The 15,899-nt window shown below is 39.8% G+C and overlaps 1 protein-coding gene across 1 annotated transcript in view; it reads left to right on the forward strand.

Annotated features, from left to right (window-relative positions):
- Nucleotides 1–15,899, forward strand: part of LOC107558635 (doublecortin domain-containing protein 2-like) — a 23,303-nt gene that overhangs the window by 5,059 nt on the left and 2,345 nt on the right. Inside the window, exons 4-8 of the mRNA XM_016242294.1 lie at nucleotides 67–201; nucleotides 604–753; nucleotides 827–881; nucleotides 956–1,130; nucleotides 15,202–15,254. Of these exons, the coding sequence (XP_016097780.1) occupies nucleotides 67–201; nucleotides 604–753; nucleotides 827–881; nucleotides 956–1,130; nucleotides 15,202–15,254 (568 nt within the window). The remainder of the gene's footprint in view (nucleotides 1–66; nucleotides 202–603; nucleotides 754–826; nucleotides 882–955; nucleotides 1,131–15,201; nucleotides 15,255–15,899) is intronic.

Raw genomic sequence — 15,899 nt, forward strand, 5'->3', positions numbered from 1 at the left:
TGTGAGAGTTTGTGTGTGTGTGTGTGTGTGTGTGTGTGTGTGTGTGTGTGTGTGTGTGTGTGTCAGTGTTGTGGCAAATGGAGATGTCCTGAATCCAGCGGTGAGGTTGCTGATTCCCAGCCGCGTGATTGGCCAGTTTGAGCAGATTCTGGAGATGATCACTGAGAGAATGGGCCTGCGAATCGTTGGGGGTGTCTGGAGGTACGCAAGCACAAGAAATGGATGAAATGTGCTCCATGGCAATAACACTGAAGATAAATGAATTCATAGTGCTCAAAGGATTTTTTTAAATTCAGAAAAACAAGTCTTTTGTCTTTTAATGTGGTTTTATGTAATTCTTCTGGCAGCCGCTTATTAAATTCAGAGCATAACTCTTTCAGGCTTAACGTTTGCATGCAATTTGTGCACCTGTAACAATAATGTTTTTAGAGAGGCTACAACCATTTTACAAATGACATCATTTTGATTTACTTTCATTCCTGTGGTTCTCCAGGACACACTGTAAAAGTCTGAGAGGCTCATGAAAAGTCATTCAGATGATAAGCATTTCTATATTACTCGAGCAGTATTTACCTATTAAGCCTTTAACATCTTCTCGTTCAGCCTGTACACCTTTGAAGGGACTCTCGTTATGGACGGAAAGGAGTTAGAAAACGGACAGTTTTACGTCGCTGTTGGCAGAGACAAATTCAGAAAGCTTCCATACAGCGACCTGCTCTTCAATAAACCCATCGGCATGAAGAGAGTGAACGGGTAAGAGAAAGACAGCATTTTCACTAGAGATGAAGGACGCTTTCAAGCAGAATGTGACTGAATGTGATTTCAGGTCTAAAGCAGCATCGCTACCTCCGATATACCAATACAGACGGCAGAATGGAGATGTGAGTACAAACACATCATAATAACAGACGTTAGCGTTCTCAAGTGTTTAATCATTGAATGTTTGTGTTGTGAGGCGGGGACCCATCATCTGAGCAAGTGTGAGTGTGGACCGGAGAAGAGCAGTCCTCCGGCGCAGAGCTCGAAAGAGCAGCTGTCCTCTGTAGTGCGAGAGATCTCACAGGCCAAGCTCATGAACATACGCAAGAAGAGGAGCGGACTCACGGCGTCACGGGAGACTCAGGACAACGGTAAGACATCAGCAGTGCATCTGAAACCAGGTAGAAAAATGTTTGGGAGAGAAGTCTCTTCTGCTCACCAAGGCTGCATTTATTTGACAAAAACTAAGATTAATGAATGCTATAGAAGTGTTTCTGGTTACACTTTATTTTAAGGTGTCCTTGTTACAGTGTAATTATACATTTAAACACTGAGTAATATTAATTAACTACATGTACTTACTATATGGTAAGGGTTTGTCTTAGGGTTCCTTGCATGTAATTATGCATACTTAATTGTTATTATAATAGTAAGTACATGTAACGTGTGTAACTGTGCAGAAACTGTACCTTTAGCTTGTCGCCGTCTCATGATGAACTGAATCAGAAAATGTTCAACACTGCTGTAAAAGATCACAAAGCTGCATCATCTGTGAGCGTTTTTGCTGTCTTTGGCAACTCTGGTGATGAGTGTGTGTCTGTATCCGAGAGTCAGAATCTCAGCAGCACTATTGTCTGATAACGGTGATGTAATTCTCTGATCCTCATGTATCACGCTTCCCTGAGTCACCATGAGATGGCACTGCCGCTCTGTGTGTGTGCTGCTCACGCTTGCTGTGGCATGAGAGGGATTACATCATGCTCCTCACCATCATCATCATCATGTTTCCTCAGATTGCAGCCGGAGGTGTGCGATCAGCGCCACGCTCCACTGCACGTGTCTCTTTCCACAACATCTCACCAAGTGATGACATTTCAGTGCAAAGAGAGCCTCGCAGAGATCGCCCGCAAACGCTATTAGTCACGCTCCAGATTCTGAAAGAAATTTGATTCATACTTAAACTGATGTGGTGAAAGTAAAGATCAGGAATAAGAGGTTTGGCAGTGAGGGGGTGTGATGTAATGAGCAGCGTTTGATCTGGAGCAGGAGTGTCCATAAGAGCCGTGTGTCTGTGTGTGTGTGTGTGTGTGTCTGTGTGTGTGTGTGTGTGTGTGTGTGTGCAGTAAGTGCAGAAGTGGTATACCCTCATTAGCACTCGAGGTCCTGCTGGTACCCACGTGGCCCAATAAAAGCCTATTAAATCTCCATGGGGATGAAGTCAACAGAAGCACATCTCTTCACTTCTTCACGCTTCTGTTTCTTTGGCCTAGCAGAACGTGTTTCTATATCAAACCATTCTTATGTAATCTGTTGTAATATCACATTTTACATCCAGTGTTGGGGAAAGTTACTTTTAAAAGTAATGCATTAAAATATTGGGTTACTCTATGAAAACTTAGCTAAATGTGTTACTTGGTTACTTTTTATAGAAAATAATGGATTACGTTATTTTTGTCACTCGGGCTGGGCTTGCTTATTTGTTCAAATAAATTAATAAATAAATAAACAAATAAATAGTAGTGTGACCTACTATAGCAGCATCAGTTGCATCAGTTCGCTGGCATTCATAACTCCTCTCCCGTGGCCTCATGGGATGGTAAAAGTGTCTATTGGGTGCACATTTCAGAACCTCACCGGAAGTAATAGTCTTCACTGAGTGGAACGTATTTTATGTGTAAACATAATCTGTTGAGTTTTAGCATAACAAGACAGATTTTACACAGACATCTCTTCTTTTTATTTAATGAATGAAGACTGTAATGGCTCTGATTTGCAGCAAGGTCACGTCAGGAGGTGATTCGAGAGACTATGACAGAATCAAACCAATTACCAAATTGCTTATTTGTTCAAATAAATTAATAAATAAATAAACAAATAAATATTTTGTATAAATATATAAGTATATATAAGTATATATATATATATATACCGAAAGTGAAAATGAAAAAATAACTCCGATATACAGCTACTGAGTCACAAAATTAATGGTGGTCTATTTTTTCATTTTTTTTATGGTAAAATATTCTAGTCCTAGCCTACCTTAATATTCAGAGCCATCTACAAGTAAGCCGTTAAAACTATCTGAACAGGACTATCTGGTCGTCTGAGCAGTTGAGTGTTTTGTTTTTAGAAATTGAACACTTATAAAACATATTTTACTTCTGTCATACAAATAGATCAATTTAGTAGTCTTGATTTTCTTGATTTCATCTTGATTTTAGCAAAGGTGTGTAAATAATTCCAGCACTCATTTCATTTCTGAATGAGTCAGAGTTTTTGAGTGGTCGGGTCTAGTTTTGAATCGGTTGAGTGAAGCATTCAGTGACTCACTCATGAAGACAGGCACCGGATTCGGTCCTTTATGAATGTGTCTGAAATCACATACTCTCGGAGTAGGTACTTCTTTTAAATACGTAATTACTTTGCGACCTGTATGTTCTGTATGGTATGAATGTGTGTGGTATTTGAATGTAGTTTGGATTGACTATATTTGTCATGTTGTCAGTGTCGTGTGACCTACTATAGCAGCATCAGTTGCATCAGTTCGCTGGCATTCATAACTCCTCTCCCGTGGCCTCATGGGATGGTAAAAGTGTCTATTGGGTGCACATTTCAGAACCTCACCGGAAGTAATAGTCTTCACTGAGTGGAACGTATTTTATGTGTAAACATAATCTGTTGAGTTTTAGCATAACAAGACAGATTTTACACAGACATCTCTTCTTTTTATTTAATGAATGAAGACTGTAATGGCTCTGATTTGCAGCAAGGTCACGTCAGGAGGTGATTCGAGAGACTATGACAGAATCAAACCAATTACCAAATGGTAACAGTGAGTCAGTTTAACCGTATCAAATTGTAAATTAATGAAGTTTCCAATGTCACAAGATAAATGTCTGTGTTATTTGACATCAGACAGTGAACACAGATCTCAGCTGAAATGCAATACTGGGTCAAGATTAAGGTAAAAATGTTGAAGTCAATAGATCAGAAACATCACAAGCTAGACAGAAGTCATTTAAAATTAACATGAAATTAAAAATGACTGAAGGTGTACTCAGCGCTTGTCAATATGCCAGTTTGGTGTTTATACTAAAGCATGGTAAATAATAGCATGGTACTAAAGCAGTCCCCCGAGAAAGCACAAACTGATACAAATGTAAACATCTGATGCAGTGCAAGTCGCTTTGGATAGAAGTGTCTAACCGTTTTCAGCAATGAATGATGATATAATGAATTTAGATGTCAAACTTTCAAATGAAGAAAAAATACACAGTGAACCTTAATTAGTTGAAAATGATCATTATTAATAAAATTATTTTTACACATTCATTTAAAATGTCAATGAATCATAAAGACTGTTTTGAGTAAAGCTCAGTCTTAAAGTGCCGGTCTCGACGCAGACAAAACATTTAGTCGCTCTTGCACTGATGGATATAACGCTATGTGCATACATTTCAATATCAATGATTTGCAGAGGATCTGACACCATTAACGAGGGAGTCTAACAGATGGCACAAGTGTTAAGTGAATGTAGGGCAAATTCTCCAATCACATGGCATAATGAAGTCAGAGAGGCTGATGGAGGAGACGGAGGACGTGTGGATGTGTTTGAGAGAGGGAAGGAGGAATCTGGGGGAATTGCTGCGGATCCATCCCACTCCAGTAATGACAGGGAGGATCAGAGGAGTGTGGAGACGGACGAGAGCCGCTGATGGCTTTCACACTTCAGTACCTCAGAGCTCCTGCTGACAATCCATCCACAACACTGTAATAATGCTGAAATAGGGCATTAAGGTGCCTCTCCCTGTGCCTCACTTCACTGATCGGACCATGTGTGTGTGTGTGTGTGTGCGTGTGTGTGTGTCTGAGGTCTTTCAGCACCTCCGAACAGACTGAGATGTGACAAGTGCTAAAGTCTTGCTCGCTTCTAATTAGATCATGGCCTGCAGTGATGGCAGTAATGCAATATCTGAACCAGAGGCGAGAGACAAGAGAACAAAAGCGGACTTGGAAGAGCGAGCCAGATCCTTCTTTAAATGTAGGAATGTAATTTTCTTGTCACACTGTCTTTTCCTCATTCTGTGCGTGATTTAGTTTTCTGTGTCCTATACCAGTGTGATCGCATTAGTATTTGTAGATAGACATACTGGTAGACATAAAAAAAAAGTTTTTTTTTTTTAATGTGAATAATATAGTATTTCTTAATATTAATGTCATAGATAGGCAAAGGATTTCAATGTGCATGTGCAGCTACTGAGATGTGAAGTCTGTGATTTTTTATTTTTTTAATGATAAATGATTTTAGTCCTATCCTACCTTAAAGGCAGGGTAGGTGATTTGGTTCAAAAACACTTTTTGTGGTGCTGGTTGAAAGTCTCTTCATATCCCGATAGCAATCAATAAGTTAAGTGGTCTAAATGTATTTAGATGTATTTATATAGTCTGTGGAAGGTGTAGGACCATAAAATGTTTGACCAATCAGATTATTCGGTCCGAACATTGCGATAGGCTGTTCGCGCAGACATGATACGTTATCAGCACATTCTGTTACGCTATTGCAGACCGAGCGAGAATAGAAGGCGTTGTTATTGAAATATTATGTGCAGTCGTGTGTTTTGGAGGAGCCGTGGCTTTGAAGAGTAATGCAGGGAAGGTGGGATCTTGCTTTCAAAGCTAGCTTGTTATTGCTAGCCTTTCCGAATTCCGAAATATTCAGAGCAATCTACAGTATAAGTCATCAAAACTGAACAGGATAGCGTCTGACCAGTTGAAAATAAGGACAGTGTTTGGGAAAACCTATTTATACACACTTCAGCTTTAAAAATCATTTAAATTCTGTCATCACTGTTATCAGTCTCATCTGGATTTTAAGCAAGCAACAATATGTAAATGATGTAAGCACTTGTATCCTTCATGAATGTATCTGAATTGTTGAATGAATTGGTTGAGTGAATGATTCAATGACTCACTCATAAAGACAGACACCTGTTTCGTTCCTGTGTGAATGTGTCTGAAATCACATACAGTGGGTGTAGAAAAGAATCAGCCCCCTTTATAATAATCACATTCTGTTGCATTGCGGCCTGAAATTAAGACACAGTTTTTATTTTATTCAGCTGTATTTACTGAATAAAACACCAACATGTCAGAAAAAAAACATGTATGGATCAGGACGTGGCTCCAAACTGGATGAAAGAGCCGGAGGAAACTGATCAGAGAGGCGACCGAGAGCTACAGCAACTCTGAAGCAGCTGCAGGAGTTTATGACAAAGAGCGCTCATTGTGTGCATGTGACAGCAATATCACAAATGTGGCTCGTACGGAAACAAAGCCGCTCCTCAAGAAAGGCCACATGCAGTCAGACTGAGCTTTGCCAAAACGCGCCTTGAAGATTCTGAAGAAGATGAGACTAAAATTGAATTATTTGGCCTCAAAACCAAACAATAGCACACAGCAAAACTGAGCACACAGTGGCTGAAGCAGTGGCTTGCATGGCCTCGTCAGAGCCCAGACTGAAACCCCACTGAAAATCTGTGACTGCAGTCCACAAACACTCACCGTCACATTGAACTGAACTTCAGCAGCGCTGCAAAGAAGAGTGAGCAAATATTGCAAAGTTAGTAGAGACAAATCCCAACAGACAAGGTGCTTCAACAAAATACTCACACAAGCGGCTGATCCTTTTACCAACTCTGTGATTCTGGTTTTTATTTTTCTCTGACATTTTGGTGTTTTATCCTTCACTTGGATGTTATAAGTTGCACTGAAAACAAAAACTGTGTCCGTCTTCATTTCAAGCTGCAAAGCAACAAAGTGTGATTATTTTAAAGAGGGCTGATTCTTTTCTACACCTACCGTACTCTCTGAGTAGGTGCTTCTTTTAAATAAGTAATTACTTTGCGACCATTAATACAAATGTTTGGTATGGTATGAATATGTGTAGTAAATGCATGTAATCAGGATTGACTGCATTCGTCGTGTTTTCATTGTCATGTGACCTACTGTACCAGTGTCAGCTGTGTTGCTTGACTGCCATTCATAGCTCCTCTCCCATAGCCTCGTGTGACAGTAAAGCGTCCATTCGATGCGTGAACATTTCAGAATCTCACTGGAAGAAGCAAGTTATCCGGGTACTTTTCACCTACTGCTTTACACACACACACACAAATAATAAAAAAGGGTGTAGGATTGACTTTTAAACTATTCTCGCTGAGAAATTGCTAGTAAATTTCACAAATAATTGGAAATTAATGGCAAGACCCAGCTGAGAAAGATCAGAATCACAACATTATCTGTCTTTAAGTGGTGTATGAAATATTCATGTGTGCAATTAAGCCTAGGGCTGCGTTTGCATTTGCATTAGGATTAGACTCCTGGATATTTGATACTTCGGAGGAACTTGTTCAGAACTGTATGTTGAAATTCTTCTGAAAGAGGCTGGTGAACGTGATTGGCTGAGACAGAGGCCCGTGTAACAGTTGCTGGGCGGAGCTTGGACGGTTGCCTCTGTGGGTTTGCTGGCCGCTGGTAACAGCGCTCTTATAGGAGTCTCCTGTCTGCCTCTGACAACTCAACAGGAGTGCAAGAAAACACTCCAGCGAATGAAAGTCTGCACTGATTAACCAGCCCCCGCTTTCTGTACACACTTAGACAAGGAGGAGGGGGTAATCAGTGCCACTGTATCCAGTCCTCCCACCAAAAGCATAGTGGTTTATTTTTGTCAGAAGTGGCAAATTGCTTTCCACCAAAAGGCACCGTGCACCTTAAAATATTCCCAATTAAGCCCCATTGGGGAGCGATTCATACTGATTATACAGTGTGAAGGCCATTAAAGCCTGAAAGTCCCAGCAGTGACTTCCACTGTGAGTCACGTCACTATTATAGGTGAAGAAATTGCTTCTTCTCAGTCAGATGGGCTGTATCAGTGGTCTATGCAAAGACCATCACTGTTGATGTACAAGGTCAGGGATCTGTTCTAAATGCTGTGTGTATTTGATCTCGATGTTGAGACCAGAATGACACAGAGATCTGGGCTCTTTCACACTGAGACTGGCAACAATCACTCACATGTTCTTCAGAATAATGCAAATACTTAAATGAGTGCAGTGTACCGAAGTACAAATCTGGAAATGCTTGCACAGAGTAATCTGGCTATCAGCATGTTAAAAGCTGTTTTTATAAGCAAACAATGTGATTTAATATCCCCCCCGGCTCTGCTAAAAAAAGGTGATGCTGCCGAAGCGAATGAGCCAATCAGGACGTCTCCGTAATGCTTCCCAGCAGCCTTCACTTAAGAGGAGCAGACATGCTGGAGGTGTAGACACAGGTCTGTCTGAGCGGCCCGCATCCAGCTACCTGTCGTTCCTCATGAACTGATGCAGACGCTACATGCTTATCCTGCGGCCACACGCCTGAAAAACACAGCCGTTATGATGCTGTGAAGGAGGCTTATTGGATTAGCAGAAAGAAATCATATTCTGTCGTTTTAGTCTGTGTGGAGTATGTTGAGAGAAACAGTTCTGCACGTTTGTAAAGTTGCTCTAACGCCGTCGAGGAGCTGATGAGTTCAGTATAGCATTTTATTCTGCTTTATATTATTTCTGCTACTGTAACTTCAGTATGAACTGCCTTAATGCCATCAGGACAAATGCAGATCAAACTAGATTTTAAATTTTTTCAGAAGAGAATATGCCTTTTAAAAAATGTTGCTGATACAATGCTGATTTCCAGGGTGATGCTGTGCTGTCGCTAAGGTGCTCTGGGTGGTTGCTAGGGTGATGCTGTGCTGTCGCTAAGTGCACTGAGTGGTTGCTAGGGTGATGCTGTGCTGGTGTTAAGGTGCTCTGGGTGGTTGCTAGGGTGATGCTGTGCTGTTGCTAAGGTGCTCTGGGTGGTTGCTAGGGTGATGCTGTGCTGGTACTAAGGTGCTCTGGGTGGTTCCTAGGGTGATTCTGTGCTGTTGCTAAGTGCACTGAGTGGTTGCTAGGGTGATGCTGTGCTGGTACTAAGGTGCTCTGGGTGGTTCCTAGGGTGATTCTGTGCTGTTGCTAAGTGCACTGAGTGGTTGCTAGGGTGATGCTGTGCTGTTGCTAAGGTGCTCTGGGTGGTTGCTAGGGTGATGCTGTGCTGTTGCTAAGGTGCTCTGGGTGGTTGCTAGGGTGATGCTGTGCTGTTGCTAAGGTGCTCTGGGTGGTTGCTAGGGTGATGCTGTGCTGGTACTAAGGTGCTCTGGGTGGTTCCTAGGGTGATTCTGTGCTGTTGCTAAGTGCACTGAGTGGTTGCTAGGGTGATGCTGTGCTGGTGTTAAGGTGCTCTCGGTGGTTGCTAGGGTGATGCTGTGCTGTTGCTAAGGTGCTCTGGGTGGTTGCTAGGGTGATACTGTGCTGTGTTCTTCCAGTCTCCGTGATCCTCTGGATTAGATATGGCTCTGGTCTCTCACAAACTTGGCATTATATGCAGTATAATTCTTTATTATTTAAAATCAGATTACAACCATTAAATTCAAAATCTCAGCATGTTCCTGAAATGTCACCAATGCCCTACTAAGGTTACTTATTTCTATAAGCAGCGCAGCTCAGTATATTAACCCTTAATTGCAGGTTGAGATCATAAGTTTAGACACACCTTGAATAATCTAAATGTTAATAATTTGATTTAATTTAATAGTTGCTACCCCCCATAGAACAGATGTTCAAACAAAATAATAGCACACACACATACACACACACACACACACACACACACACACAAGTGCATCTTTGTAATAGTTGAGTTGTCAATGTGAACAACAGTAAGTCAGGAAGAGTTCAAATATGAATATAGGTTGTTTCGGGATTGTAAATTCAAGTACAAATACAAAGTGCAGTGCAACCTCAGAGTGTAAAAGTGGAAATGTGTGAGTAATCTGTGTCTGTCATACATATTTCATATGCTCTCGGTGTTGATGAGGTTATGAATGTGATTGGTTGCCTCGGGAGCAGCACATGTTTTCGTCCTCATTTGCATCGCGTTTGCACATTTTATTACCATATTCTCGATCACGTCTGCTGTCATTGATTTGCACTGTGTTCTTTATGTATCTCGTGTTGTAAGAATGGAAAGGTGCTCTGGGTGGTTGCTAGGGTGATGCTGTGCTGTTGCTAAGGTGCTCTGGGTGGTTGCTAGGGTGATGCTGTGCTGGTACTAAGGTGCTCTGGGTGGTTCCTAGGGTGATTCTGTGCTGTTGCTAAGTGCACTGAGTGGTTGCTAGGGTGATGCTGTGCTGGTGATAAGGTGCTCTGGGTGGTTGCTAGGGTGATGCTGTGCTGTTGCTAAGGTGCTCTGGGTGGTTCCTAGGGTGATTCTGTGCTGTTGCTAAGTGCACTGAGTGGTTGCTAGGGTGATGCTGTGCTGTTGCTAAGTGCACTGAGTGGTTGCTAGGGTGATGCTGTGCTGGTGTTAAGGTGCTCTCGGTGGTTGCTAGGGTGATGCTGTGCTGTTGCTAAGGTGCTCTGGGTGGTTGCTAGGGTGATACTGTGCTGTGTTCTTCCAGTCTCCGTGATCCTCTGGATTAGATATGGCTCTGGTCTCTCACAAACTTGGCATTATATGCAGTATAATTCTTTATTATTTAAAATCAGATTACAACCATTAAATTCAAAATCTCAGCATGTTCCTGAAATGTCACCAATGCCCTACTAAGGTTACTTATTTCTATAAGCAGCGCAGCTCAGTATATTAACCCTTAATTGCAGGTTGAGATCATAAGTTTAGACACACCTTGAATAATCTAAATGTTAATAATTTGATTTAATTTAATAGTTGCTACCCCCCATAGAACAGATGTTCAAACAAAATAATAGCACACACACATACACACACACACACACACACACACACACACAAGTGCATCTTTGTAATAGTTGAGTTGTCAATGTGAACAACAGTAAGTCAGGAAGAGTTCAAATATGAATATAGGTTGTTTCGGGATTGTAAATTCAAGTACAAATACAAAGTGCAGTGCAACCTCAGAGTGTAAAAGTGGAAATGTGTGAGTAATCTGTGTCTGTCATACATATTTCATATGCTCTCGGTGTTGATGAGGTTATGAATGTGATTGGTTGCCTCGGGAGCAGCACATGTTTTCGTCCTCATTTGCATCGCGTTTGCACATTTTATTACCATATTCTCGATCACGTCTGCTGTCATTGATTTGCACTGTGTTCTTTATGTATCTCGTGTTGTAAGAATGGAAGAGAAGCTGTTTCTCCACTTCAGCAGCACTTACACACCATTCCTGTCTATATTCTGAAGGCTTTTACAGAGATTTCATTCACACTGATTTATACAGCATTTTACTCCTAAAAACATGGTATTTGTTTTCTGATTTATGGAGTGTTAAAAAGAGAAATCCAAAATCCACTCTGGAAAAACCTTTAACTCTACTATGCCAACAACATCAGACAAGAATTATGAACCTGACTCTATCCAGGGTTATTATAGTTAACTAAAACCATAAAGCATTTTTTTTTAAATAAACGTCAACCTAAAATAAATAAATAAATACATCCATAAAAATTATTTTATTTTAGCTAGTTACCGAAATAACATTTCTCATTTTCATTTATTTTAACTTGATGTACTAAAAAAAACTAAAACTGAAATAAAATTGAATAAAAACTATATATAGACATATTAAATGTAAAAAAAATAAAACTGACAAAAGCACAACAAAATGACTAAAACTTCAACTAAAATTAAAATGAAAAAGGAAGATATATATAATTCAAAATATTACAAACTATAACAGTATTTCAACAGTGGTGGACGAAGTACACGAATCAAGCACTTGAGTAAAAGTACAGATACATATAATACAATATTACTCCAGTAAAAGTAAAAGTACTCCTTTTTCAATTTTACTCGAGTGAAAGTACAAAAGTACTCGATTTTTTAAGTACTTAAATAAAAAAGTACTGATAGATAGATTTATTTAGCAATTTTATATAGGCTACTTAATTTAATTTTATATTAGCACATATTTGTTATAATCCTACTGCTCAAAATACCTGGGATTTTCCCAAAATAACCACTATATGGAGTCGAGATATATTTTGATATGGACTGCGTTGAGGAGAGTGATGTAGTAATGTTCTGTGAAGCGTACACTGCGATGTACCGGAGAGAAACTGATCTGACCATCTGATTCTCACCAGCAAGAAACAAGTGTTTTAAAGCTTGTTGTTTTGCAGAACATCACAGTTATATATGACATGAGAATAAGGCCTGACGTTAGGAAGAACATTTTAAGGAAAATATAATTTTTTTCTTCTCAAAGCTTGTCTGTGGTGTAAAACACCCCTGGCTAAATGCCCCCAGAGGGCATCACTTCCCACTGTGATAATTACTGTAGTTACCATGTTCTTAACATCACATCACATCCTTTCTTTGCCCTCAGATGTAATCGATCTAGGATCTGTGTTATTTTAATGTTTCAGGTACCTAAAACAGAGACACAGATGTTGATGTGTCTGCATTCAAGCATTTCAGTGGGCTTAAACAGATCACTCTTTACAGCAGATTTAGTTCACAAACAACTGACAGCTTTGACCTAAATATGATTTCAAGTTACAATAATTAATCCTAAAATTCGACATTAGTAACTTACTTTTAGCAGCGTCAGACGCGCGCGGTTCTTACTTGTGAATTCAGTTCACTGGAGACTCGCACTAAACGGATCATGTGAATCAGTGAGGTGTCGACTCGAGAACAGCTGCGATCGGTTCATTCTAATTCGTCAATTAATCGTTTGGAGCGATTTGCGAACCGATTTAACCGATTTAATTTCATTGAAAAGAATCAGTTCGTTCATGAGTCAGACCACTATTCATGAACCACTATTAGTGCTATTTAGCACCATTTTTCTTTAGAGTGTATGGTCATGCAGAATAAGGCATTCATATGTGCTTTGTAAGTACTAACAAACAGCCACTATGCTTGTAATATGCATGCTAATAAGCAACTAGTTAATAGCAGTGTTGTGCAAGTTACTTCCAAACTGTAATACATTATAGATTACTTGTTACTGTTATTTAAAAGTAATTCCTTACCTTACAATATTACTGTCTCAGAATTGTAATGCGTTACATGACTCCTGTATTACTTTTGAGTTACTTTCACCAAAATACAAACTACCAAAATAATTACAGAAGTAGAACTTAAGTTAACACTTTGTTTTAGGGTCTCTTAACTAGTTGCTTATTAGCATGCATATTACTAGAATATTAGCCATTTATTAGCAGTAATTAAGCATATATCAATGCTTTATTCTACATGACCTAATTCTACATTCCTAATCCTACCCAATACCTAAAGTTAAAACCTACCTTACTAATTATTAATAAGCAGCAAATTAGGAATTTATTGAGGAGAAATTCGTAGTTAAGTGTTCCCTATTCTAAAGTGTTACCATACTTAACATTCTAAAATCACAAAATGTACTGCAGAGCATTTTACATCCAATAGAGGGCGATATGGCGTATAGCTTCGAGGCACTCCTGTAAAACCCGACCTAAACACTCCTTCACTGGACTACGTCACACAATACAAAGTTTCACCAGCGAGAGGGAGATGAATGAAATAAATCGCTAAACAAATATATCAGAAGCTGTCGTTTAGTTTTTATTTACAAACTTGGACACCACACGCGGCTATTGTCTGACCACGAACAGGATATAGAACTTACTTGCTGCATTTTTTGATTCGTTAATGTCTCGCGGTCTTGCTGTTTGTTTTTTTTTTAACAATTACATTTTGGGCTAAAAGTGTGTTGTAACGCATGCGTTACTGAACATGTACCGAGTAAAATATTACTGAAAATTGATTAGTAATGCGTTACACTACTGCGTTACAGCAAAAAGTAATCCGTTACTGTAATGCATTACTTTTGTAACGCGTTACTCCCAACACTGGTTAATAGTGAGAATTGGACCCTAAACTAAAATGTTACCAACATGTGATACAAAAAAATGTTTGCAGTTATTGTAATGTAATCAATCAGCTAGGGAAGTATGGTGATGGTCATGGATTATTTTTGTTTACAGGTGTTTTTGAACCCCTCCTGATGCGAATATAATATTTGCATACTGAACTGCATTTCGTATTTGCAGTTATTCAACAGTTCTTAGTTGCTTTTGCATTGCACAGTGACACAGACATGAGAAAACACGAGTGAAGAGAATCAGTGTTTAACTGGCAGAGAAATAAAGGCTGCTAACTGGAAATGGAGTCAGGCTTTATGCAGTCACCCTCCTTAATGAAGGCAGGCTTTAAAATGCTGTATTTAATTTGATTTAGCATTTTCATGAGACGAGCCCATCTCTCAATCACATTGAACTGTTTATTGTTACATTAACGCTCCTGCTCACAGTCGGGCTTTTGGACTACAGTTAATAAATGTGAACGATTTCCATAAAATATTCAAAGAAGCCCATTATTGCGACGCCGGCTCATCTCCGCTGGTAAACTTCAATCAGTTTTGCATTTGAAACGCATTAAATGCCTGGGTAAGACACTATCATCTGCACAGCAATATTTTTATAGCCGCTATTGGGGAAAGCGTGAACTTATATGAGGTGCATCAATTCTGCGGTTTAATTATTCAGAGTGTATTGATTTCACACGCAATCTTTGGATTTATTACTCATTAAGTATTTAAAACACTCGTGCAATTGTCTTGTTTACTAGCGAGTACAATGGTATGACTGTAAATCTCGCAAAAATAATTACACAGAAGCGTCGAAAGCTAATGGTCATTTTAACAGCGACTCTAATTAATTCATGAGAGGTTTTAATAAGAGTGTGATGTACACACATGCTCGTTTGACTAAATTTACAATTTTTTAAATGTGAATTTGAGTCTACACTAGTCTATGATCATATCAATCATTGTTTATCTCATCAATAAAACCACAGATTTTTTAAATGTAATTAAATATGAATTTCTTGATTTCATTTTTTTTTAAATCTTTTGATGTCTTTATTAACACAGTTGGAAACACAGAGTGTGAAGCAATGAAAGCCGTTTCTCTGTGTGTCCGTAACTGAAGCATTGAATCAGGATTTGGGTGTGAGATCAGATGGTCTGTGTGAATGTGAATCCAGCGCTGAGCTGTAGTGTGAATCCTGACCCATGGGTGGCGCTGGCGTCTCATGTTTGCTGTGCTGTGTGTGTTTGTGCAGATGACGGAGATGACAGAAGAGCAGAAGTGGAGAAATCTTCACCGGTCCAGCAGGTGAGGAGCGCGAGCCTCATCGTGATCTCTAACACAGGCGGCTGATTTTTGAGTAACTGTAGATTGGGCTTCTGGCTGTCTAGTAAGAGTGTTAAAGTAGTGAGGATGTGTGTCTAAAACAATGCAGTCAAATGTTTGGACAAAGCTACACTGAAAAGTGTAATACACTGAACAAAATTATAAACGCAACACTTTTGTTTTTGCCCCCATTTTTCATGAGCTGAACTCAAAGATCTAAGACTTTTTCTATGTACACAAAAGGCCTATTTCTCTCAAATATTGTTCACAAATCTGTCTAAATCTGTGTTAGTGAGCACTTCTCCTTTGCCGAGATAATCCATCCACCTCACAGGTGTGGCATATCAAGATGCTGATTAGACAGCATGATTATTGCACAGGTGTGCCTTAGGCTGGCCACAATAAAAGGCCACTCTAAAATGTGCAGTTTTACTGTATTGGGGGGTCCGGACCGGGGGTCCGAAAACCAGTCAGTATCTGGTGTGACCACCAGTGCAACACATCTCCTTCGCATAGAGTTGATCAGGTTGTTGATTGTGGCCTGTGGAATGTTGGTCCACTCCTCTTCAATGGCTGTGTGAAGTTGCTGGATATTGGCAGGAACTGGAACACGCTGTCGTATACGCC

Source organism: Sinocyclocheilus grahami, unplaced genomic scaffold (assembly GCF_001515645.1).
Source record: "Sinocyclocheilus grahami isolate Dianchi unplaced genomic scaffold, SAMN03320097.WGS_v1.1 scaffold654.1, whole genome shotgun sequence".
NCBI lineage: Eukaryota > Metazoa > Chordata > Actinopteri > Cypriniformes > Cyprinidae > Sinocyclocheilus > Sinocyclocheilus grahami.